Source organism: Cheilinus undulatus, linkage group 4, assembly GCF_018320785.1.
Source record: "Cheilinus undulatus linkage group 4, ASM1832078v1, whole genome shotgun sequence".
NCBI classification, from domain to species: Eukaryota; Metazoa; Chordata; class Actinopteri; order Labriformes; family Labridae; genus Cheilinus; species Cheilinus undulatus.
Genome location: NC_054868.1, coordinates 1,192,226 through 1,215,410, shown reverse-complemented (window position 1 = coordinate 1,215,410; position 23,185 = coordinate 1,192,226). Strand labels below are relative to the sequence as shown.

At 41.6% G+C, this 23,185-nt stretch overlaps 1 protein-coding gene across 1 annotated transcript in view; it reads left to right on the top strand.

Moving 5' to 3' along the window:
- The window catches only part of tpcn3 (two pore segment channel 3), a 41,212-nt gene that overhangs the window by 5,178 nt on the left and 12,849 nt on the right, over positions 1–23,185 (top strand). The window contains exons 3-11 of the mRNA XM_041784326.1: positions 2,070–2,184; positions 3,661–3,789; positions 10,013–10,129; positions 11,876–11,994; positions 12,347–12,448; positions 12,545–12,671; positions 14,988–15,195; positions 20,508–20,652; positions 21,635–21,820. Of these exons, the coding sequence (XP_041640260.1) occupies positions 2,070–2,184; positions 3,661–3,789; positions 10,013–10,129; positions 11,876–11,994; positions 12,347–12,448; positions 12,545–12,671; positions 14,988–15,195; positions 20,508–20,652; positions 21,635–21,820 (1,248 nt within the window). The remainder of the gene's footprint in view (positions 1–2,069; positions 2,185–3,660; positions 3,790–10,012; positions 10,130–11,875; positions 11,995–12,346; positions 12,449–12,544; positions 12,672–14,987; positions 15,196–20,507; positions 20,653–21,634; positions 21,821–23,185) is intronic.

The following is a 23,185-nucleotide window of genomic DNA, read 5'->3' as shown; positions in this document are numbered from 1 at the left end:
TCCTCCACCCCAGCCTCCTCCTTTATAGACTAAAGCTCCACCTCCTCCACCCCAGCCTCCTCCTTTATAGACTAAAGCTTCACCTCCTCCACCCCAGCCTCCTCCTTTATAGACTGAAGCTCCACCTCCTCCACCACAGCCTTCTCCTTCATAGACTAAAGCTTCACCTCCTCCATCCCCAGCCTCCTCCTTTATAGACTAAAGCTCCACCTCCTCCACCCCAGCCTCCTCCTTTATAGACTAAAACTTCAGCTCCTCCACCCCAGCCTCCTCCTTTATAGACTAAAGCTTCACCTCCTCCACCCCAGCCTCCTCCTTTATAGACTGAAGCTCCACCTCCTCCACCCCAGCCTCCTCCTTCATAGACTAAAGCTCCACCTCCTCCACCCCAGCCTCCTCCTCTATAGACTGAAGCTTTACCTCCTCCACCCCAGCCTCCTCCTCTAAAGACTAAAGCTCCACCTCCTCCACCCCAGCCTCCTCCTCTATAGACTGAAGCTTTACCTCCTCCACCCCAGCCTCCTCCTATAAAGACTAAAGCTCCACCTCCTCCACCCCAGCCTCCTCCTTTATAGACTAAAGCTTCACCTCCTCCACACCAGCCTCCTCCTTTATAGACTGAAGCTCCACCTCCTCCACCCCAGCCTCCTCCTCTATAGACTGAAGCTTTACCTCCTCCACCCCAGCCTCCTCCTTTATAGACTAAAGCTCCACCTCCTCCACCCCAGCCTCCTCCTTTATAGACTAAAGCTTCACCTCCTCCACCCCAGCCTCCTCCTTTATAGACTAAAGCTTCACCTCCTCCACCCCAGCCTCCTCCTTTATAGACTGAAGCTCCACCTCCTCCACCCCAGCCTCCTCCTTCATAGACTAAAGCTCCACCTCCTCCACCCCAGCCTCCTCCTCTATAGACTGAAGCTTTACCTCCTCCACCCCAGCCTCCTCCTCTAAAGACTAAAGCTCCACCTCCTCCACCCCAGCCTCCTCCTCTATAGACTGAAGCTTTACCTCCTCCACCCCAGCCTCCTCCTCTAAAGACTAAAGCTCCACCTCCTCCACCCCAGCCTCCTCCTTTATAGACTAAAGCTTCACCTCCTCCACACCAGCCTCCTCCTTTATAGACTAAAGCTCCACCTCCTCCACCCCAGCCTCCTCCTCTATAGACTGAAGCTTTACCTCCTCCACCCCAGCCTCCTCCTTTATAGACTAAAGCTCCACCTCCTCCACCCCAGCCTCCTCCTTTATAGACTAAAGCTTCACCTCCTCCACACCAGCCTCCTCCTTCATAGACTAAAGCTCCACCTCCTCCACCCCAGCCTCCTCCTTTATAGACTAAAGCTCCACCTCCTCCACCCCAGCCTCCTCCTTTATAGACTAAAACTTCACCTCCTCCACCCCAGCCTCCTCCTTTATAAACTGAAGCTCCACCTCCTCCACCACAGCCTTCTCCTTCATAGACTAAAGCTTCACCTCCTCCACCCCAGCCTCCTACTTTATAGACTAAAGCTCCACCTCCTCCACCCCAGCCTCCTCCTTTATAGACTAAAGCTTCACCTCCTCCACCCCAGCCTCCTCCTTTATAGACTAAAGCTTCACCTCCTCCACCCCAGCCTCCTCCTTTATAGACTGAAGCTCCACCTCCTCCACCCCAGCCTCCTCCTTCATAGACTAAAGCTCCACCTCCTCCACCCCAGCCTCCTCCTCTATAGACTGAAGCTTTACCTCCTCCACCCCAGCCTCCTCCTCTAAAGACTAAAGCTCCACCTCCTCCACCCCAGCCTCCTCTTTTATAGACTGAAGCTTCACCTCCTCCACACCAGCCTCCTCCTTTATAGACTAAAGCTTCATCTCCTCCACCCCAGCCTCCTCCTTTATAGACTAAAGCTCCACCTCCTCCACCCCAGCCTCCTCCTTTATAGACTAAAGCTTCACCTCCTCCACACCAGCCTCCTCCTTTATAGACTAAAGCTTCACCTCCTCCACCCCAGCCTCCTCCTCTATAGACTAAAGCTTCACCTCCTCCACCCCAGCCTCCTCACTTTAATGCCTACGGTGTTTTGTGCTTTCAGGCTTTATCTCCTCTACAACCACTGGATCCTTAAGGTCCTCCTCTACTTCTTCATCCTGGTGGATCTTTCCCTCGCCATCTTCGAGGAGCCTGCCGTCGTCCCTTTGCCCATCTGGGTAAGAAGGTTGCTCTAAAACACCCTCCTGTGAGGGTTAGCTACACTAAACTAGACTAAACTGTAGTAGGCTGGGCTCTGGGACATCAGGGCACAGCTCTGATGATTAGGATATCATGGAAGAGTTGGGTGTTTTTTTCATAATTTTAAAAAGTTAAACTTCCAAGTGAAACATTTATGATTTACAGCTCATGAAAGTCAAAAATCCTCCACTCTAAATATTAGAATGTTTTAAGTCATCAGTTAGAGGATTTTAAAGTTTTCTGAGCTGCAATCATCAAGATTAAAACTAAAAAATCTCTGGGAGTATTTTCCTTTAATGAGAAAAATCGAGATTTAATGAAAGTTTATATCCGTGAAATCACATGAAAAAAAGAACTTTTACATGATATTCTAATATTTAGAGACGCAGCCGTATCTGTGACAGCAGCAGTGTTCAGTGCCGTCTCCAAAGTAAAAATCAAATGTATTTCCTCTACATTGGATTTGATTATTCGCTGTGATGTCATCACCGTTAAAGGTAGACTGACCACGAGCTACCTCTCTGATATCTGGCTCTATGGAGAACATGTGGTTTATACAGGATCTCAGGGGCAAGAACTACACTACCCATAATCCTAGAGTGTCACAGCAGTGTTTGTGATTGGTGGAGCTCGCTGTTACTATGGAAACATTTACTGTGGTCATGAAGGTGGACTGTTGGCTGCTGGTGACGACAGAATCTGCTGCCATACTCTAAACAAACTCAATGTGAATGAGGAGAGGAATCCCAGTGACCTGTGGGATTTGTAGTTCCTTCACCCTTATAAAAGAGTCTGTAATAACAATTTAAACATGGACAGAGTTTGTGATGCTAAATATTAACTGGTACATGATTTTATCTCAGCAGTAACAGCAAAAAACTGAAGAAGTGACCACATGTTAAAATAGTTTGAGCCAGTTTAAACCAGTTTGAACAAGTTTAAATGAGTTTTGACCAGTTTGAATCAGTCTGATCCAGTTTAATCTAGTTTGAACTAGTTTGAACCAGTTTAAGCCATTTTAAACCAGTCTGAACCAGTTTAAACAAGTTTGAACTCATTTGAAACAGTCTGAGCCATTTTAAACCAGCTTGAACCAGTCTGAACCAGTTTTAATCACTTTTAAGCCAGTTTGAGCTATTCAAAACCAGTTTTAACCAGTCTGATCCAATTTTAATCAGTTTGAACTAGTTTGAACCAGTTTGAGCCATTTCAAACCAGTTTAAACCAGTCTGAACCAGTTTTATTCAGTTTTTTACCAGTTTGAGCCATTTCAAACCAGTTTTAACCAGTCTGATCCAGTTTGAACTAGTTTGAACCAGTTTGAGCCATTTCAAACCAGTTTTAACCAGTCTGATCCAGTTTGAACCAGTTTGAACCAGTTTGAACCAGTAAAATCCAGCTCCGCAGACAGTCCCGTGTGCTAACTGTGTTTTTATTGTGTCGTGCTCGTTCAGGTGACCATGCTGGTGGAGCTGCTGTGTCTGCTCGTCTTCACCCTTCGCCTCATTCACTACGCCAAAGTGATCCCTAGAGACAAGTTCTGGAAGGATCCTAAAAACATCTGCATCATCGTCATCCTCATGGTAGGAGGGGCTTATTTAGGATTTTTTTTTTTGGTAGGAGGGGCTTATTTAGGAATTTTTTTTTTATTCTGGTAGGAGGGGCTTATTTAGGAATTTTAAATTGTGGTAGGAGGGGCTTATTGTTTTCTTTTCTTTAGTAGAGGTGCTTAACCTGAACCTGAACCTGAACCTTAACTGAGAGGAGAGATAACTGATATATTGTTCTGAGTTTATATTTTAATCTTCTGTTTGCTTCTGCATCTGTTCGAACACATAAAACCCGTTTTTACTAGAGCTCTGAAAATAAAGCTCTATATCAGGAGAGTTATGACAGTCATAAAGGTTATGTGTGTTGTCATATATTAAAGTTATACCCACATGTTTACAGACAGCAGGATGTTTTTAACAGAAAATAGATGGACTGTTTTCTTTACCGCACTCAGTAAATTTAACGCCGGGTTTAAGTTTTGCAGTAATGTTAACTGAAGGCAGGGCTCTTTGTTCAGTGAGCGTGTGGGTCTGCTCTGCTCATAGAGGCTGTTATGACTCTGGAGGGTCTACCAGATCAGTCTGGAGACTCTGGAGGGTCTACCAGATCTGTATGGAGACCATGAGGGTCTACCAGATCTGTATGGAGACCCTGGAGGGTCTATTAGATCTGTATGGAGACCATGAGGGTCTATCAGATCTGTATGGAGACCCTGGAGGGTCTACCAGATCTGTATGGAGACCATGAGGGTCTACCAGATCTGTATGGAGACCCTGGAGGGTCTACCAGATCTGTATGGAGACCATGAGGGTCTACCAGATCTGTATGGAGACCCTGGAGGGTCTACCAGATCTGTATGGAGACCATGAGGGTCTACCAGATCTGTATGGAGACCCTGGAGGGTCTACCAGATCTGTATGGAGACCCTGGAGGGTCTATTAGATCTGTATGGAGACCATGAGGGTCTATCAGATCTGTATGGAGACCCTGGAGGGTCTACCAGATCTGTATGGAGACCATGAGGGTCTACCAGATCTGTATGGAGACCCTGGAGGGTCTACCAGATCTGTATGGAGACCATGAGGGTCTACCAGATCTGTATGGAGACCCTGGAGGGTCTATCAGATCTGTATGGAGACCCTGGAGGGTCTACCAGATCTGTATAGAGATGCTGGAGGGTCTACCAGATCAGTCTGGAGACCCTGGAGGGTCTACCAGATCTGTATGGAGACCCTGGAGGGTCAGTGTTGGTCAGTTTGGACTGTTTGAACACTTCCTGGTTTCTGGCGTCCTTCTTTCTCCAGTGTGCTGATGTGAGTTCCTGTCAGCGTGCAGCGGGCCCAGAATGTGCTGAGGAGACTTTCTGCCGTGGTTGTGTAACAACCTTTAGTCGGACATGTCGCCTCGTCAGCACGATTCCAGCAGAAACACTTCCTGGTGACTCAGACAGTGAGGAGGCCAATCAGCTCGGATATACGGAGGAAAATCAGCTCTTTAGTCAGGTTATGTAACAGTCATGTGATCACGGTTAATGTAGCGTTTATTAGACGTGTGCAGATGGAGGATGTCAGACAGAGAGATCTCTGAGTCTGGCTTCATGTTTTTACTCATAGACCAAATATGTCAGATTTTAAACGGCTCAGTATTAGTTTGCTTTAACCCGTTAAAAACTAACTAACATTCACAGGAATTGTTATTCCCCGCCAAAATTCTTTGTGTTTTTGGGACGCTTCTTCTACAAAATTCAACCGATTCAAACCATTCAACCCTCAAAACATTCAGCCTAATTAGGAATGGTGCGGGATGACTTTTCTAAGAAATATTCATTATACTTTCGGAGATATTTGGCCATTTTCAAAAAAGTTGGGACCATTGAAATGAATAGGTAGAATGTTCAAACCAGGGTTCAACTGCTGAAATTCACACCTTTTCTACTTTGTACCTTTGGATCAATAAGGTGTCGATCAATAAATGAAAATTAAAAAATGGGCAGAAGAGTAAGGGCTCACCAAAGATCTGCCAGTAGAGTTTGACTGGAAGTGATGAGCCAATCTTCGATTGACTTTGCAGATGAAGCTCGTGTCTTTGTTCCAGTGACTCTCAGGCCTTGTTTACACGACGACATTTTGCTTCGTTTTCCGTTTTCGTTTCCAAAAAGTTCCACGTTTACACGGCAACGTTTTGAAAACAATCTCCGTCTACACAAGAACGCCAGAAACAGATAAACGCCATAGTGAGGTGATTTACTGCACGATAAAACTGTCTCTACAACAAGGACAGTGTTTTTCATCTGTTTTTGATAATATGTGACATTTTAATCACACACGTGTGCATGAGAGTAATTTATCACTAAATCTTCCTCCTCATCACCATCGTAGCACGGCTGTGACATTTCATGGCACATATAAACACAAAAATGCACTGCAAGACCAGTCTACATGACGAAATTAAGTCTGATTGGATAAAGTCTCTGTCAAACATTTTCGTCTCGTTTTTATTTGTTGACTAAATTGTCAGTTAATTTTTTTTAGTTTTTGTCCATGTGCGCTTGTTTTTATTAGTTACTGTCTTGTTTTTCGTCAGGGGATAAAAGGCTATTAACGAAAACCATGATTGAAATAATTAGTCAACAAAATTAAGGGCGCACTCACACTGGCCAAACGCACCGGACTTTAGGCTGAAACTGGCCCAGGCACGGTACGGATGGCCTCGTGTGAGTGCGCCCTAACGCTGCGAGACTGGTGGGCCATCTGCCCTCAGTCTCAACGTCTCCTCTTCAAAAGCTGGTAAAAAGTTTTGCTGCCGTTCAGAAGCATGTCCTCTCTCTCTAGTGGTTTGGTCTGATTGTTAAACGAATCCATAATGCAGTCTCTCTCAGATCATCAACAGGCAGTTAACTGTGATTAATTACTTACTAAGTCTATTAATTATGAGATTATTTTTAACCAACTGAGAGCACTTGTAAAGATATTGAACACAAGATAAAGAAAGAAAAAAGACATTTAAAACTGATTTCTTTCATTCGTTGTCCCAGAGAGAGGCCATGCTGTAATTTAAGGTCATTGAAAATAAAAGCTGCTCACCAGAAAGCTTATGAACCTTTCAAAAGAAAAGCAGTTCAAGATCTGAGCATTTATTTTGGTATTTAGACAATGAGCTCATGAAGAATGGCTGCCTGACCTCAGCAAATGATATCCTTCATAATTTAAGTAAAACTTTGAGCTGTTGTGTGACTTTTGTATTTCTAAAGAAATTGATTTTAGTGAGAACAACCTCAGTGATGTGAAAGCAAGAAATTATTTAGGACAGTATGTTACGGCCACAGCCGCCCCCCCACCCCCACCCCGAGTTACTAATTACTCCTGTGGAGTGTGTGTGTGTGTGTGTGTGTGTGTGTGTGTGTGTGTGTTTGTTTGAGTGGCTTCTCTAGGCCGATTCCTGACACCTGTGCTGCTGCTGAAGGTGATCAGTGAACAGCTGCAGCAAAACCAATCAGCCAGCGCTCATATGGGCCTGGCCGTCCTCCAGTCCGGGCGCAGCTTCACCTTAGTTTGGAGCTCGCCGCTGTGCCTCTTTGTGTTTGATTCGTTTAGTGTTTTGAACTTGTGTTAAGGTTCTGTTTGTTGAGGCACTAGTTTTGATTCACAGGGCCAGGTAGTAGTTTGGTTAGGCGCACACTCACATATAGTTTTTGTTTGTTTAGCCACACTAGGTTTAGGGGTGCTGTTCTTTTGTTATTAGAGTTGGTTAGTTAGTGTAGTTAGTTAGGAGTTAAGTTCAGTTTGTATCACCAGTTAGTTTTAAAACTCTAGTTTAGATTCAGTTTTATTTGGTTGTTAGTTGAGCAGCACTCAGCAGTCCTTTTGTAATAAATACCTTTAATTTACCAACTACATCTGGTTTTATGTTACTTCCTTTTACCCACGGCGAGCTGGTCGTAACAGTATAGAAGTCCTGCTTATTGATTGGTCAGTTTGGGCTTAAAAACACAGAATGCTGTGGATACTAAAGTTTTGCACAGATTGGATTTAATATTTTTTTATAGCTTAGTAATTAAAATATAAACGGTTTAAGTGTGTTACCCCGTTAGCCTCTATGTAACTTTGTTTTTATATTTTAGATGAAATTTTACCATCATCACTTTGAAATTATGGTTAAGTTCAGTGCCTCCACATCACCTAGACGCATAAAGGCGTGGCATTTTCTGGGGTAAAATTTCTTAAATGTATTTTGTCAAGGGCTGTCAAAATTAACGCTTTAATGCAGATTAATCCATCATCATGATTAATCTGATTAAAAATTTTAACACAATGAACCCATCTACAGCGCAGATTGACTCAAAATCCCTGAAACGTCTCTGGCAACGCATTTTGGGCAGTTTGTCCCAGTAGGGTTACCGCCGCGCATGTGCAAATGGGCAGATTAGCCTTAGCCATTCAACATGACATTTAGCGTCTTTCTCAGATTTTTCCTACTCACCGTTAGCAGTTCAGCGTCAGCCATTCAAGCTAGCATTTAGCTTCGTTCAGGGAAAGGTACTCAGCAGAACTCAGAACTCAGCATTAGCAGTTCTGCGCAGCCGTTCAGCAAATCAGCATTCACAGCACAGTTTCTTCAGAAATTACATTCTCTAGTTATTGTCTGTTATTTCAGGGATCAGTGGTATCAAAAAGCACCAAAACCTCAAAAATCTCAACTATGGAATGAATGTTTTATAATCTTTAAGGATGATCTCATCAAAGACAAGGAGGGAATGTTTCATAATCTTTAAGGATGATCTCATCAAAGACAAGGAGGGAATGTTTCAAAATCTTTAAGGATGATCTCATCAAAGACAAGGAGGGAATGTTTCAAAATCTTTAAGGATGATCTCATCAAAGACAAGGAGGGAATGTTTCATAATCTTTAAGGATGATCTCATCAAAGACAAGGAGGGAATGTTTCATAATCTTTAAGGATGATCTCATCAGAGACAAGGAGGGAATGTTTCATAATCTTTAAGGATGATCTCATCAGAGACAAGGAGGGAATGTTTCATAATCTTTAAGGATGATCTCATCAAAGACAAGGAGGGAATGTTTCATAATCTTTAAGGATGATCTCTTCAGTGACAAGGAGGAATGTTTCATAATCTTTAAGGATGATCTCATCAGAGACAAGGAGGGAATGTTTCATAATCTTTAGGATGATCTCATCAAAGACAAGGAGGGAATGTTTCATAATCTTTGATGATCTCATCAGAGACAAGGAGGGAATGTTTCATAATCTTTAAGGATGATCTCATCAGAGACAAGGAGGGAATGTTTCATAATCTTTAAGGATGATCTCATCAAAGACAAGGAGGGAATGTTTCATAATCTTTAAGGATGATCTCATCAGAGACAAGGAGGGAATGTTTCATAATCTTTAAGGATGATCTCATCAAAGACAAGGAGGGAATGTTTCATAATCTTTAAGGATGATCTCATCAGAGACAAGGAGGGAATGTTTCATAATCTTTAAGGATGATCTCATCAGAGACAAGGAGGGAATGTTTCATAATCTTTAAGGATGATCTCATCAAAGACAAGGAGGGAATGTTTCATAATCTTTAAGGATGATCTCATCAGAGACAAGGATGTTGAATGTTTTATAATCTTTAAGGATGATCTCATCAGAGACAAGGAGGGAATGTTTCATAATCTTTAAGGATGATCTCATCAAAGACAAGGAGGGAATGTTTCATAATCTTTAAGGATGATCTCATCAGAGACAAGGAGGGAATGTTTCATAATCTTTAAGGATGATCTCATCAAAGACAAGGAGGGAATGTTTCATAATCTTTAAGGATGATCTCATCAGAGACAAGGAGGGAATGTTTCAAAATCTTTAAGGATGATCTCATCAGAGACAAGGAGGGAATGTTTCATAATCTTTAAGGATGATCTCATCAGAGACAAGGAGGGAATGTTTCATAATCTTTAAGGATGATCTCATCAAAGACAAGGAGGGAATGTTTCATAATCTTTAAGGATGATCTCATCAGAGACAAGGAGGGAATGTTTCATAATCTTTAAGGATGATCTCATCAGAGACAAGGAGGGAATGTTTCATAATCTTTAAGGATGATCTCATCAGAGACTCTGCTTTTGATGATGTCACCCTTTGATGATGTCATCTTTTGAAGCTGATGAAACATTGTTGTTCACTGGCCGAGCAGCGGGAGGCATCAGAGCGTACCAAACTCTGATGATGCTTCTGTATTTGTTGTTTCAGCTCACTCTGGTGGACATCGTCATCTACGGCGCTCTGAAAGCGGCCGACTGTTACGCCGTCCGATGGTCCAGAGTCCTCCGACCGCTGCTGTTGGTCAACGTCACCGAGGGACGGCAGGTAACGCCTCATCTCACTACTCAGACGCTTGTCAGACTTTTTACAGCCCCAACTCCAAAAAAGTTGGGTCGCTGTGTAAGATGTGAATTAAAACAGAAGTCAATGATGGTCCAATCTCATAAACCCACATCTGATCCACAATAGAACAGAAACAACAGATCAGATGTTGAAATGAGACATTTTACTATTTCAGGAAAATTTTAGCTCGTTTTGAACTTTGAAAAAAGTAGGGACAGGGCCATGTTTACCATCGTGTAGCATCCCCTGCTTTTCTTATTCTGAAATTATTTCATAAGTTCTAGACCCAGTTTTTCACAAATTGTTGTTCTGAGAGACTCTGCCTTTCTAAAATGCTCCTTTTATACCCAGTCATGTGACTGACCTGTTGATAATTAACCTTATTAGTGTCTAAAGCAGTGATACTCAACAAGTGGCTCTGGAGCCACACTGGATCTTTTTGTGGTGATTTGTGGCTCTTTTATGTCTTAATGTAAAATATCATTCCTTAAAACTTTGACCTCAGAAGTTTCCCACATTTATATAGTAGGTTTAGGTGGTCACACTTAATTGTCAACCTGTATTTTTTTTACTTTTTTTATATATATATATTTTTTGCCACTTTCAATCAGTTTCTGCTGCTTTTCATCCATTTTTACCACTTCTTTTAGCCACTTTTCAATACATTTTTGGGATTTTTTCCCATTTTGGCCCCCTCTCATCAGCTTTAGCCACTTTTATCCTACTTCTTTGCAAATTTTGCTCCTTTCAGCTGCCTTTTCCCAATAAATGCCACTTTCCCCCCATTTCCCCCCCCTTTTTACAGCTTTTTTGCCTACTTTAGTCACTTTCCACTCATTTCTGCTGCTTTTTGACCACCGTAACTTTATTTTTTGTGACTTTGTACCAATTTTTGCCACTTTTCATCTTTTACACCCAGTTTTCTCCACTGTGTGCCTAATTTGCCCCCCGCCCCCCCCCCGTAGTTTTTGCCACTTTGAATCCATTTCCACTGCTTTTAGCACATTTTTACCGCTTCTTTTAGAAACTAATGAACATTTTTTGTCACTTTTATCCCATTTTTGTCCTGTTTCATCAGTTTTAGCCACTTTTATCCTGCTTTGCCCTTTTCAGCTGCATTTTGCCCTTAAATGCCAGTTTTCCCCCATTTTCCCACTGTTTTACAACTTTTTTACCAATTTAGTCACTTTTCACCGCTTAGATTGTGGCTCTTGTGATGGAATTTTTTAACAGTTTGGCTCTTTGGTTGAGCAGGGTTGAGTAACACTGGTATAAATGCTCCTCCAGCTGTTTTTGTCAGTTTCTCTTACTTTTCCAGCCTTCTGTTGCCCCGTCCCTACTTTTTTGAGATGTATTGTCCTGAAATGTTAAAATGTCTCAGTTCAACATCTGAACTGTTGTTTCTGTTCTATTGTGAATGAAATATGGGTTTATGAGATTTGGCAATCATTGACTTCTGATTATATTTAAATTTTGCACAGCGTCCCAGCTTTTTTGGAACTGAGGTTTTGGTAAAATGATAGGCCGTCTATCGTGTGCATCTGCTCGTTAACCACATCGTCATCATCATGATCTCCCCTTAGTTAAACTTCCTGTTAAACGTGTAAATGTTTGCGTCTCTGAGCCGGCGGCGCCTGAATGCATCGTTAGTCGGCCGCTCTCTCCTGGAGGACGAGCCGCCTCGTCAACTCTGTTTGTTTATTTGTTTGTTTGTTTGTTTGTGTTCAGCTCCGTCGAGCGTTCAGAAGCATCCGGAACGCTCTGCCTCAGATCTTCTACGTCTTCCTGCTCTTCATGTTCAGCGTCCTCATCTTCTCCCTCATGGCGCTCAAACTGCTCGGAAAACGGTGAGATAACGGCGCTCTCTGCCCCTCAGAGTTTAATAAAGACATCCTCTGCTGCTCTCACACATCAGACAGCTCCATACCCCCGTGTTCTTTGGCGTTCTCTGGTCTGAGTTTCGTAGGTGTGGTTTAGTAATGACACCAAAGGTCTGAGTAGATTTCTTCACCCTGCAGCTCTGAAACAGACCACGATGTCTGCAGCGTGATCAGTGATGGGTCTCTTTGTCTTGCCCTGGGATGATCAAATGTCTACCAGAATGATTCCCACATCCTGCTCCTGTTTGCCTTTTACTATTGAATACCTAAAAAGTTGACATTTTTATAAATCCCTGACTGATGAGGTGTGTTTGCTCAGAGGTTTGAAGACGATAGATGGAGCTCCGTACTTCACTAACTACATGGAGATCGTCTTCGACCTGTACGTCCTCGTCACCACGGCCAACAGCCCCGACGTCATGTAAGACTGGACAGAAGCAGCGCAGACGGGATGGAAGGATTAAATCCTGAGGCATACACTGCTTTATATTTCATTATTTCTCTTTGTCTTCATCAGGATGCCGGCGTACAACTCCAGCTTCATCTTCGCCATCTTCTTCATCCTCTACATCCTCATCAACACCTACATCTTCATGTCCGTCTTCTTAGCCGTCGTCTACAACAACTACAAGAAATACCTCAAGGTACCACAGACGCTCATTTCACCTTTAGAAAGACTCACACCTTTATCTAAGACAGGGGTTCTCAACCTTTACAGCCTGGGACCCCCAAAACAAAGGTCAGGGACCCCCACTGTAGCTGAAGGGGGCTGAACACAGCCATGAACATTCTAGAACAGTCATGTGCAGACAAAGGGAGATAAATGGGAGAGCTTTCTGGAGCCCAGCCAAACTGGGGGACCCATGGGGGCCAGCAAAGCCACGGTTTATATCAGTGCCACTCAACCCTGCTCAACCAAAAAGCCAAAATGTTGAGAAATACCTTCGCAAGAGCCACAATCTAAGCGGTGAAAAGTGGTGAAAACAGCCTGAAGTAGCAATCAAAATAAGTTAAAGATGGCGAGAATGATCAAAAAACAGCACAAATGGGTGTTAAAGGGGTGAAAATGTGGATAAAAGTGGAAAAAAAGACTCAGAAATTAGCAAAAAAGGTATGAAGTTACAAAGCAATCAGTCACAGATGGCAAAAAATGGTCCAAAAGCAGCAAAAATAAGGCAAAAAAATGAGTGAGGGGTGACAAAAATGGGCAAAAAGCAGTCAAGATTGGAGAAAATGGGCAAAAAAACAGGAAAATAGGAAAAAATAGTGGTATTTATGGCAAAACGGTGCTTAGATGGGAAAAAAATTGTGAAAAGGGCAAAAATGAGATAAAAGTGGCTAAAAAAGTGGCAAAAATGGGCAAAAAATAGGAAACTAGTAGTTCTTAATGGCAAAAGGCAGCTTAAATGGGCAAAAAGTGGCAAAACATGGTGGAAAAGGGCAAAAAGAAGAGGAAAGAATGGGGAAAAGGGAAACAAGTGATATTTTAATGGCAAAAGGTTATTTAAATGGGTGAAAAGTGGCAAAAAATGGTAAAAAAAAAATGGCAAAAATTGGAAAGAAGTAGCAAAAAATGGGCAAAAAGTAGGGGAAAATTGGTATTTATTAACAAAATGTAGCTTAAATGGGTGAAAAGTGGCAAAAATGGTATAAAGGGCAAAAAAGTTTCCTTTTTCAAGGTTTTCTGGGGGAATAATATTTAAAATTAAGATGTAAAAGAGCCACATGTGGCTCCAGAGCCACAAGTTGAATATCACTGGTCTAATGTAAAGTTAAGATAGATAGATAGATACTTCATTGGTCCCGAAGGAAATTCAATTCAGTTTTGATATCCATATTTCATATTTAATCTTGAAAAATAAACACTGTATTTGTTTCTTTGATAAAGAAACAAATATCTTTTTATCATTCGTTTAGTAAATAGCCTTCTTAAAAATCTAAATCACCTTTGTTAAAAAAAGGATTAAAATGTTTTAAAAATTGCTACAATGGGTTAATAATGGCAAAAAATGGTGGAAAAGGTGGTGAAGATGGATTTTAAAAGTATCAGAAATGGGTTAGAAGAGGCAAAAATTAGATAGAAATGGCAAAAAAATGCCAAAATGTGTTAAAGTGGCAAAAGTGGGCATAAATAGTGGTAAAAGGGAGTTTAAAGTGGCTGGAATGGCTTTACATTGGCAAAATTGTGTGGAAACTTGGTGAAATTGGATGAAAAATTGATATAAACTGGCAAAAAAGGTTAACTGAGAAAGAAAAACTAGGCAGATATTGGCAGAAATTAGTTAAACTACCAAAAATAGACATACGAAATGAAGAAATGTGGTTAAAAAGGGAAAAAATGGGGCAAAAAGTGGTAAAAAGGGGTTAACAGTTGCTACAATGGGTTAACAGAGACAACATTAAACTTAAGGGGCAAGAACTGGTTCAGAAGTGGCTAAAACACGCAGAAAAAAGTGGTGGAAAGAGTTTAAAATGGACAAAAATTGGTGTTAAAGGGAAAAAATGTGTTAAAATTGGTGGAAAAAACTGATGAAAAAGGGTAAAAATGTGACAAAATTGTTGTAAAGTGGCAACAGTGTAATTTAGAAAATATTCTTAGTTTTCTTAAGGCCGCTCTTAGTGTCTTGCGACCCTTAAATGGGTCCCGACCCCAAGGTTGAGAACCACTGATCTATGAGACGAGACAGCTCATAGAGGAGGAGATAACAGAGGAGGAAGGTGGGGAATGGCGAGCAGGAGAGGAACCACCTCTGTTTAAACTAAAGCTGGTCTCTTCAGAGATAACGGCCTCTGGTCAGGGAGCAGAAACAAAACAAACATAAATCCTTGTTTCTGGATCATCTAACAGGGTCTTTGGCCACAGGGGGGCGCCAGATTGACATTCTTCCTCCTCACAGGAAGAAAACATCCCTTAAAGAACAGAGCTGTTTCTTTAATGTTTTTGTCTATCACTCCACCAGGAGGAGGTACGGCAGCTAGTGAGGGCCAAAAGGCACAAGATGATCCGGGCCTTCGCCGTGCTGCAGGAGCCGAGGGAGGAGGGGGCGGAGCCTGTAGTCAGCCAGGCAAACTGGAATCAGGTGGTCCGATTGGTCCAACCCAACATCAGCAACGCCCACCGAGAGCTGCTGTGGAGCGTGTCGGACCACAAGAACCAGGGCTGCATCGGTACGCCGCACACAGACGGGCGCTAGGGCGGGAAATCTCAGATTATACAGAGCAGAGCGGGATTATGATTTTTAAAGACTTTATTTATGCTGTAAAACACTACTAATGGACAGGCATGCTTTAAGTTAGAGATAAAATAACAAAAGTAAATATAATTTCCTTTTAGGTAGACAGGCTAGGCTGGAAACTCGTCCTTGAAATTGATATGGAATACTGATTTTTCTTTTACCCATCATGCAACACTCTCTGGGTTAGAAGCAGCTCAGGAGGGAAGGATGTGTAGTAAACAGGTTGATTATTTGCATGTTTTTGATTTTAGTTGTTTTTATGTTTGCATTTGTTTCTTCTGTTTGCTGTGAGTGATATTTGAGTTTTCTGCTGATGGTTGGATTTTTGCTTCTGTTTCATTTAAAAGTTTGAGTTTGATTTTTAAATGTGTTTGTAGTGATGGCTGTTGTTTGTTGTATTCTGTAAATACCTGTAGATATAGTAATACTTCACTTTCAAACTAGACTGTCGTCCCTCCTGCTGTTTTTATGAGGATATTCTGGTTTCACTCTCCTACAAACCCACTTGGGTTTAGTTTAAATCTGCATAAAAAGCCGTGATGACAGACGAGTGGAGATTAAACAGCTTCATTATCAGCTACGCTCTACGTCTTAAAGCATAAATGCACATCTTGTGATATTTTGATCCCACTCAGAAGTTGGGGGCATCATTCAGTGCTAACTGCCAGGCTAGCTCTGGCTAACTGCTGGTTAGCCCGGTTAGTGTTGCTGCAGTGTTTTACCTTGTTTTTGCAAAGCTTGTATACTGCATGACTCATGTCTGACTCCTGACTGTCTGGTGTTTGAATGACCTGAAATGATCCAGTATGTTAGCTTTTATTCTGCTGGTAGATGATGGACTTCCTGTCCATGGGACAGCTGGTCTTTTTTTGGTCTGAAGCGTGCGCTGCATCGTGCATTTCAGCATCTGCAGCCAGTCTGTTGAGGATGTAGATCAGGGGTTATCAAGTACATTTGCACAAGGGCCAGACTTAGTGGTGACAGAGACTCTGGGGCCAGACATAAGCAAAACTCAGATTTAGGCCTCATTAACATCATTGAATTTGTATTTTCTTTCTTTTGCCACTTTTAAACCAAGGTTTGACACTTTTTGTCCATTTTGCCACTTTTTAACCCCTTGTCACTACTTTGCCAGAATATTTTTGCTATATTTTGCCATCTTTAACTCATTTTGGTACTTTTTGCCCCATTTTGCCTCTCTAAGCCCAAATCTTGCCAGTCTTTTATCTATTTTACCCCGTTCCCTTCATGTTTTATCCCCTCTGTGCCACTCTTTTATCCATTTTTGCAACTTTTCATGTTTTTCCTCTTTTTAACCCCTTTTATGACTGTTTTTCACAATTTTTCCACCTTTAACCCATTTTTTAAATACTTTTTGCCTTTTTTCCACTTTTACCATTTAACCTTTTTCTTTTTTTTTTTTTTTACTACTTTTCCTTCCAATTTGTGTCCCTTTGTGCCCCTCTCTAACTGCTTTTCACCATTTCATCTGGCCATTTTTGCAACATTTCCACTCGTCTTAACCCATTTTTTAAAAAACATATATTTAAAATATTTACTTCTAATGACTGACACGGGGATTTTTTTGTAAAAACAGATCAAACGTTAAGTCATTCTTCAATTGTTTCAATATTAATTGTTTTTGGTGGATTTAACGGCTTCAGAGACTTAAAGCCAAAAGAAACTCTTAAAACCACAACATATTCTTCTTCTCCTATTTCTGAATTAAATGATCTTCTGGGGGCCAGACAGGAGGCTTTGGAGGGCCTGATTTGGCCCTCGGGCCGCCAGTTGATGATCAGTGATGTAGATGTTGAAGCTGCTGTCAGCATTTATGGCTGCATCGATTCTGTCCCGTCTGTATCGATGATAGGATGATGCATTGCCGTATCGATTCTTTGAGAACTCTTGGTCTAGTCCTCCTAACTGAACCTTAAGATAGACCCCCTCCTCAGACCCCCTCTGGCCTAAACTCACGTCGCTCACTTTGCCCTGAGCGTGGACGCGTCATCACATCATAGTACGACACATGCATGGCTTTGTTTCCAAGAAGCACGGCCTCATGGCTGCAGCGTTACTCAGTTTGTGGCTTTTTGGTGGGCCCTGGTCTGATGTGGCGCTCTAACACTCATTGTTAAAATTACCACTCAGAGGAATGGTCGTGTCAGTTCTCAAGCAGCCGAACCCTGCTGAAGAACGTCTTCCATCAGTGCCAGGACCCCAGGAAGAGGACCGTGTGGTTCCAAGCACTCCATCTAGTCAATAACAGGGCTGTGGGGTGGGACGGCCTTGGGGACAGTATGGATCATCTAGTTTGAGTTTGCCTTAAAATCCAGCTGCCAAAGCCACACATTTAGCCTCGTCTGGTTTTAGGAAGATGTGACGGATTCTTGATAGTGAGGCCAACACTAAACAATGGAGACAGTCTGCGTTCTTCAACTCTATCTTCATTGTGACTGAGCTCTGAGGTGGAACGCTGATGAACATCTTACTCAGTGGCTGCTCTTCTTTCTCTTTGACACAGAAATCAACCACAGTTGCTCTCTGGGCCGCCACAGATCGACCACAGTTGCTCTCTGCACTGCCATGACGGAAAGATTAAACCCCGTTCCATCACTATCTTTCTGAGAAAAACCAAAAACACTCTCATTTGTTCTCACACTTTCCCACTCGAGAATAAAAGATCACTTCTTACTTTACAAATCAATATTATTGGCTGTTCTGGCAAAAGGAAGGAAGTATCCTGGGGCCTCATGCTCCAAGGGGCCTTAAGATAAAGTCCTTATAGGTGTGGAGAAGGTGTGAGGTATGACCTTCACCTGCACCAGAGACAGGCTCAGATATTAGGATGGAAGGAGTCTGAGCAATCATGCTCTGTGCTGGATGCAAAAGGCAAGGATGGAATGTTTTTAAAGCTTTTATGACACCATCATCAAAGACAGAGGATGGAATGTTTTTAAAGCTTCCATGACACCATCATCAAAGACAGAGGATGGAATGTTTTTAAAGCTTTTATGACACCATCATCAAAGACAGAGGATGGAATGTTTTTAAAGCTTCCATGACACCATCATCAAAGACAGAGGATGGAATGTTTTTAAAGCTTTTATGACACATCATCAAAGATAGAGGATGGAATGTTTTAAACGCTTCAATGACACCATCATCAAAGACAGAGGATGGAATGTTTTTAAAGCTTCAATGACACCATCATCAAAGATGGAGGATGGAATGTTTTTAAAGCTTCAATGACACCATCATTAAAGACAGAGGATGGAATGTTTTTAAAGGTTTGATGACACCATCATCAAAGATAGAGGATGGAATGTTTTTAAAGCTTCCATGACACCATCATCAGAGACAGAGGATGGAATGTTTTTAAAGCTTTTATGACACCATCACCAAAGACAGAGGATGGAATGTTTTTAAAGGTTTGATGACACCATCATCAAAGATAGAGGATGGAATGTTTTTAAAGGTTTGATGACACCATCATCAAAGACAGAGGATGGAATGTTTTTAAAGGTTTGATGACACCATCATCAAAGATAGAGGATGGAATGTTTTTAAAGCTTCCATGACACCATCATCAAAGACAGAGGATGGAATGTTTTTAAAGCTTCCATGATACCATCACCAAAGACAGAGGATGGAATGTTTTTAAAGCTTCCATGACACCATCATCAAAGATAGAGGATGGAATTTTTTTAAAGCTTCCATGACTCATCATCAAAGACAGAGGATGGAATGTTTTTAAAGCTTCCATGATACCATCATCAAAGATAGAGGATGGAATGTTTTTAAAGCTTCAATGACACCATCATCAAAGATAGAGGATGGAATGTTTTTAAAGCTTCAATGACACCATCATCAAAGATAGAGGATGGAATGTTTTTAAAGCTTCCATGACACCATCATCAAAGATAGAGGATGGAATGTTTTTAAAGCTTCCATGACTCATCATCAAAGACAGAGGATGGAATGTTTTTAAAGCTTCTATGATACCATCATCAAAGATAGAGGATGGAATGTTTTTAAAGCTTCAATGACACCATCATCAAAGATAGAGGATGGAATGTTTTTAAAGCTTCAATGACACCATCATCAAAGACAGAGGATGGAATGTTTTTAAAGCTTCAATGACACCATCATCAAAGATAGAGGATGGAATGTTTTTAAAGCTTCAATGACACCATCATCAAAGATAGAGGATGGAATGTTTTTAAAGCTTCAATGACACCATCATCAAAGACAGAGGATGGAATGTTTTTAAAGGTTTGATGACACCATCATCAAAGACAGAGGATGGAATGTTTTTAAAGCTTCCATGATACCATCATCAAAGATAGAGGATGGAATGTTTTTAAAGCTTCAATGACACCATCATCAAAGACAGAGGATGGAATGTTTTTAAAGCTTCAATGATACCATCATCAAAGATAGAGGATGGAATGTTTTTAAAGCTTCAATGACACCATCATCAAAGACAGAGGATGGAATGTTTTTAAAGCTTCAATTACACCATCATCAAAGATAGAGGATGGAATGTTTTTAAAGCTTCATGACACCATCATCAAAGATAGAGGATGGAATGTTTTTAAAGCTTCAATGACACCATCATCAAAGATAGAGGGTGGAATGTTTTTAAAGCTTCCATGACACCATCATCAACGGAATGTTTTATAGTCTTTTATGGTATTATCTTCAAAGGAAGAGGACAGAATGTTTATAAGCTCTTGCATCATAATTAAAAGTTGAGGATGGAATGTCAGTGAAGCTAGGGATGTTGGGGCCCTTTCCCTTCATAATTGCTAAAAAGTAGGCCATAGTTTGCCATTTTTTTAAAGTTGCACCTACTTTTCCAAAAGTTGCCAACCAAGGACAGCATCCTCTGGGCCTGCCCATCCTGTCCTCCTTCAGCATCGACATAAATGTGCATAAATGTAGATGGTATGGTACGATAGGTAATCTTAAAACAGAATAAATCTCTGATCTTAATCCAGTGAACCTAAACTGGGTTATAGACACAGAGAAAATGGCTAAAGGTGATCTCCTGAAACATTCCTGCTCCAGTAGGTCACTGGATGTCAGTGAGTCATTTTGTACATGCCCTCCTGTATGTTTGCCCGTGTATAATAATAACAGTAATAATAATAATTTTATTTATATGTATAACGGTGTTAAAGGTGGTATTTTAAAGAAGAAGGACTTCAGTTTGTGTTCATATGTGTCCTTGGTCCACAGGTAAGGTCGCCTTCGTCCAGCTGGCTGACCTGCTCAACATCGAGGTGATCACGCTCAAGTCCAGGCCACACCCCCTCCGCGGTTTGTGCCCCACCCTCTACCTGTCAGCCCCCAGTCGCTTCATCTGCTGGCTCGTCCAGCACAGGTGAGAGAGACGGGGTTACTTAGCATTTAGATGGAAAATATAAGAGCTGTATGTGGAAATGTATAGACGAACTATTAATTAATCAATAAATTGTTACACTCAGTGCATTTGTGACCAAAAATGGACACCCTACATGATGAGCAATAAAAAAACAAATCATTAAAAAAAACATTCCATCCCAATCAAACCAGTACCGCGGTAGGTTTATTTTCTAAATGGTAAATATTCAGTGTTTTCATTGAAAGCATGTTTACGAGAGCATGGAGGAGAAAAGCTGTTAAAGAGGCACTGCTAAGCTCTTAGCTCGTCACTAATTCACCTGGATGGGTAACTCAGAAAGTATTCAGACCTTCAGTTTTTAAATTATATGTTTCATCCTGATGCTACTGTTGAAAAAAATCTATTCTATTCTCATGAATCTACACTCAGTTCTCCTTCAAAGTGAAAACAAAACTTTAGATTTTTTTTTGTGAATTCACTAAAAACCTGAAAAATCACACTGACGGCAGAATTCAGATGTAAATGTCGCTCAGGCTCCTCCCATTTCTCTGATCTTTGCTGAGACGTTTCTACACCTGGGCTGGAGTCCACCTGTGCTAAATTAACCTGACTGTAAGCCTCAGAAATACAATCATAAACACATTCACGTTTTTTCTTTTATTTCTTGCAGGTGATTTAATAGTTGAATGTTCATTGGTTAGCATATTGCTGTTAGCAAATAAAAACATGAGTTAAACCCTCAGATGGTGTTAAAGGAGGGGCCTAAAATGATAGCATGCATCAATGTTATAATAACAGTAAAATAGATGAATTCCTCTGTCTCATGAGAAGTTTGGGTGTTTTTAATTCTGTCGGTTGTTTCAGTATCACAGGTTATTGTTTTAGACATTTATAACTGTTTGGTTCACCAAAATGAAAACTTAAAATAAACTGAAGACTAAACTGCTCATATTTAGTGGATTTTTCCCCGCGTGTGTTTCAGGGCATTTGTGATCGTGTACGACCTGATCATCCTGGTGAACGCCGTCTTCATTGGTCTGGATGAGGAGAACCCGATGATCGCTAACTCAGAGTGGGGCTTCCTGGCACTCTACCTGCTGGAGATCCTTCTAAAGCTCTACGTGTTTGAGCCCAGAGCCTTTTTCTCCAGACACAGCTTCTGGAACTGGTGAGGAAGAGCCACTGACGTCTTCATCACGTTAATATTTCACTGACAGCTCACTTTAGAGCCACCGACATCTTCATCACGTTAACGTTTCACTGACAGCTCACCTTAGAGCTACCGACATCTTCATCACGTTAACGTTTCACTGACAGCTCACTTTAGAGCCACCGACATCTTCATCACGTTAACGTTTCACTGACAGCTCACCTTAGAGGGCAGCCATCATAAAAACATTTAGTACTCTTAAAGATGTGTTTCTCTGTCTGCACCTCTGTGTCTGCCTGTTCCATCCATCCATCCATCCATCCATCCATCCATCCATGCATCCATCCATGCATGCGTACCTGTGCTAAATCTCACAATGAAAACATGACCTAACCTCTAATCACTTCCTGTTCTCACAGCTTTTTCCCATTTCACATAATCAGTGGGAGGTATGTTCACCACGTTTCGATCAATCATCTGCTGCTTCTGTTCGTCTGTCAGTGCTTGGAGCAGCTCGCTCTCGCTGTGTCAGTTATTTTTTCACCCTCAGCAAAGAACAGTGTGGAAATATAGAATTATTTCAGTCACAAAAAGTCTGAAAGAAAAAGAAAAGAGCAGAAAAATACAAAAAAGAAGTAAATGAGTGTTGAGGTACATTATCTCATCTGTTTATTTCCCTGTAAATGCGTTTGTGGGATGAGCAGCAGAGCTTAGGATGAGGGTTGGTCGAAACAGCTGGTTCATCCAACCCATAATGTATATTCTATATAATAAAGGATGGCTGACAGACACATAGAAATGCTGTATGTTCCACCAGAGCCTGCTACAGGAAGCTGCTGTTCTGTTGCTGTAGCTCATTCATGTTCTGGTCCTGCTGACTGGGAAAGACCAGGATTGTTCTCAGACGTTCTCAGTGATCCATGCTCCTCTCTTCCTCCTCTGTAACACTGTGGCCCCGGTACATGTTTAATAGTTCAGTGGAGATGTACTGCTTAGCTCCGCCCATCTCTGTCTCTTATGAAGACTAATAGAAAATATTCTCCGTAAGGCATATTGACTACAAAGTAAACCGCTGTTTTGGTTTCATGGCTTAATTCCACATAATGAGGGAGAAAAGCTGTTAAAAAGTTACCTTCCTTGTTCAAGCTACAGGCCAAACATTCTGTGATAGGTCTCAGCGTGAACCAGGAAGGCCACTTTAAGTGGAGCTTTTTCTGCTGCTGCTGGTGACGTTCTGTCTGACGGTCTTCAGTAGTTCGCCCCCTGCTGGTGTTTGATGGTAGCTGGATAACAGACTCATCATTAAAACGGTTTGATCTTTATATAAATGCTTGCAGGATGCAGAAGCTCATGAAGAGTTTTGGTTTCCAGGTTTGCTTCAAC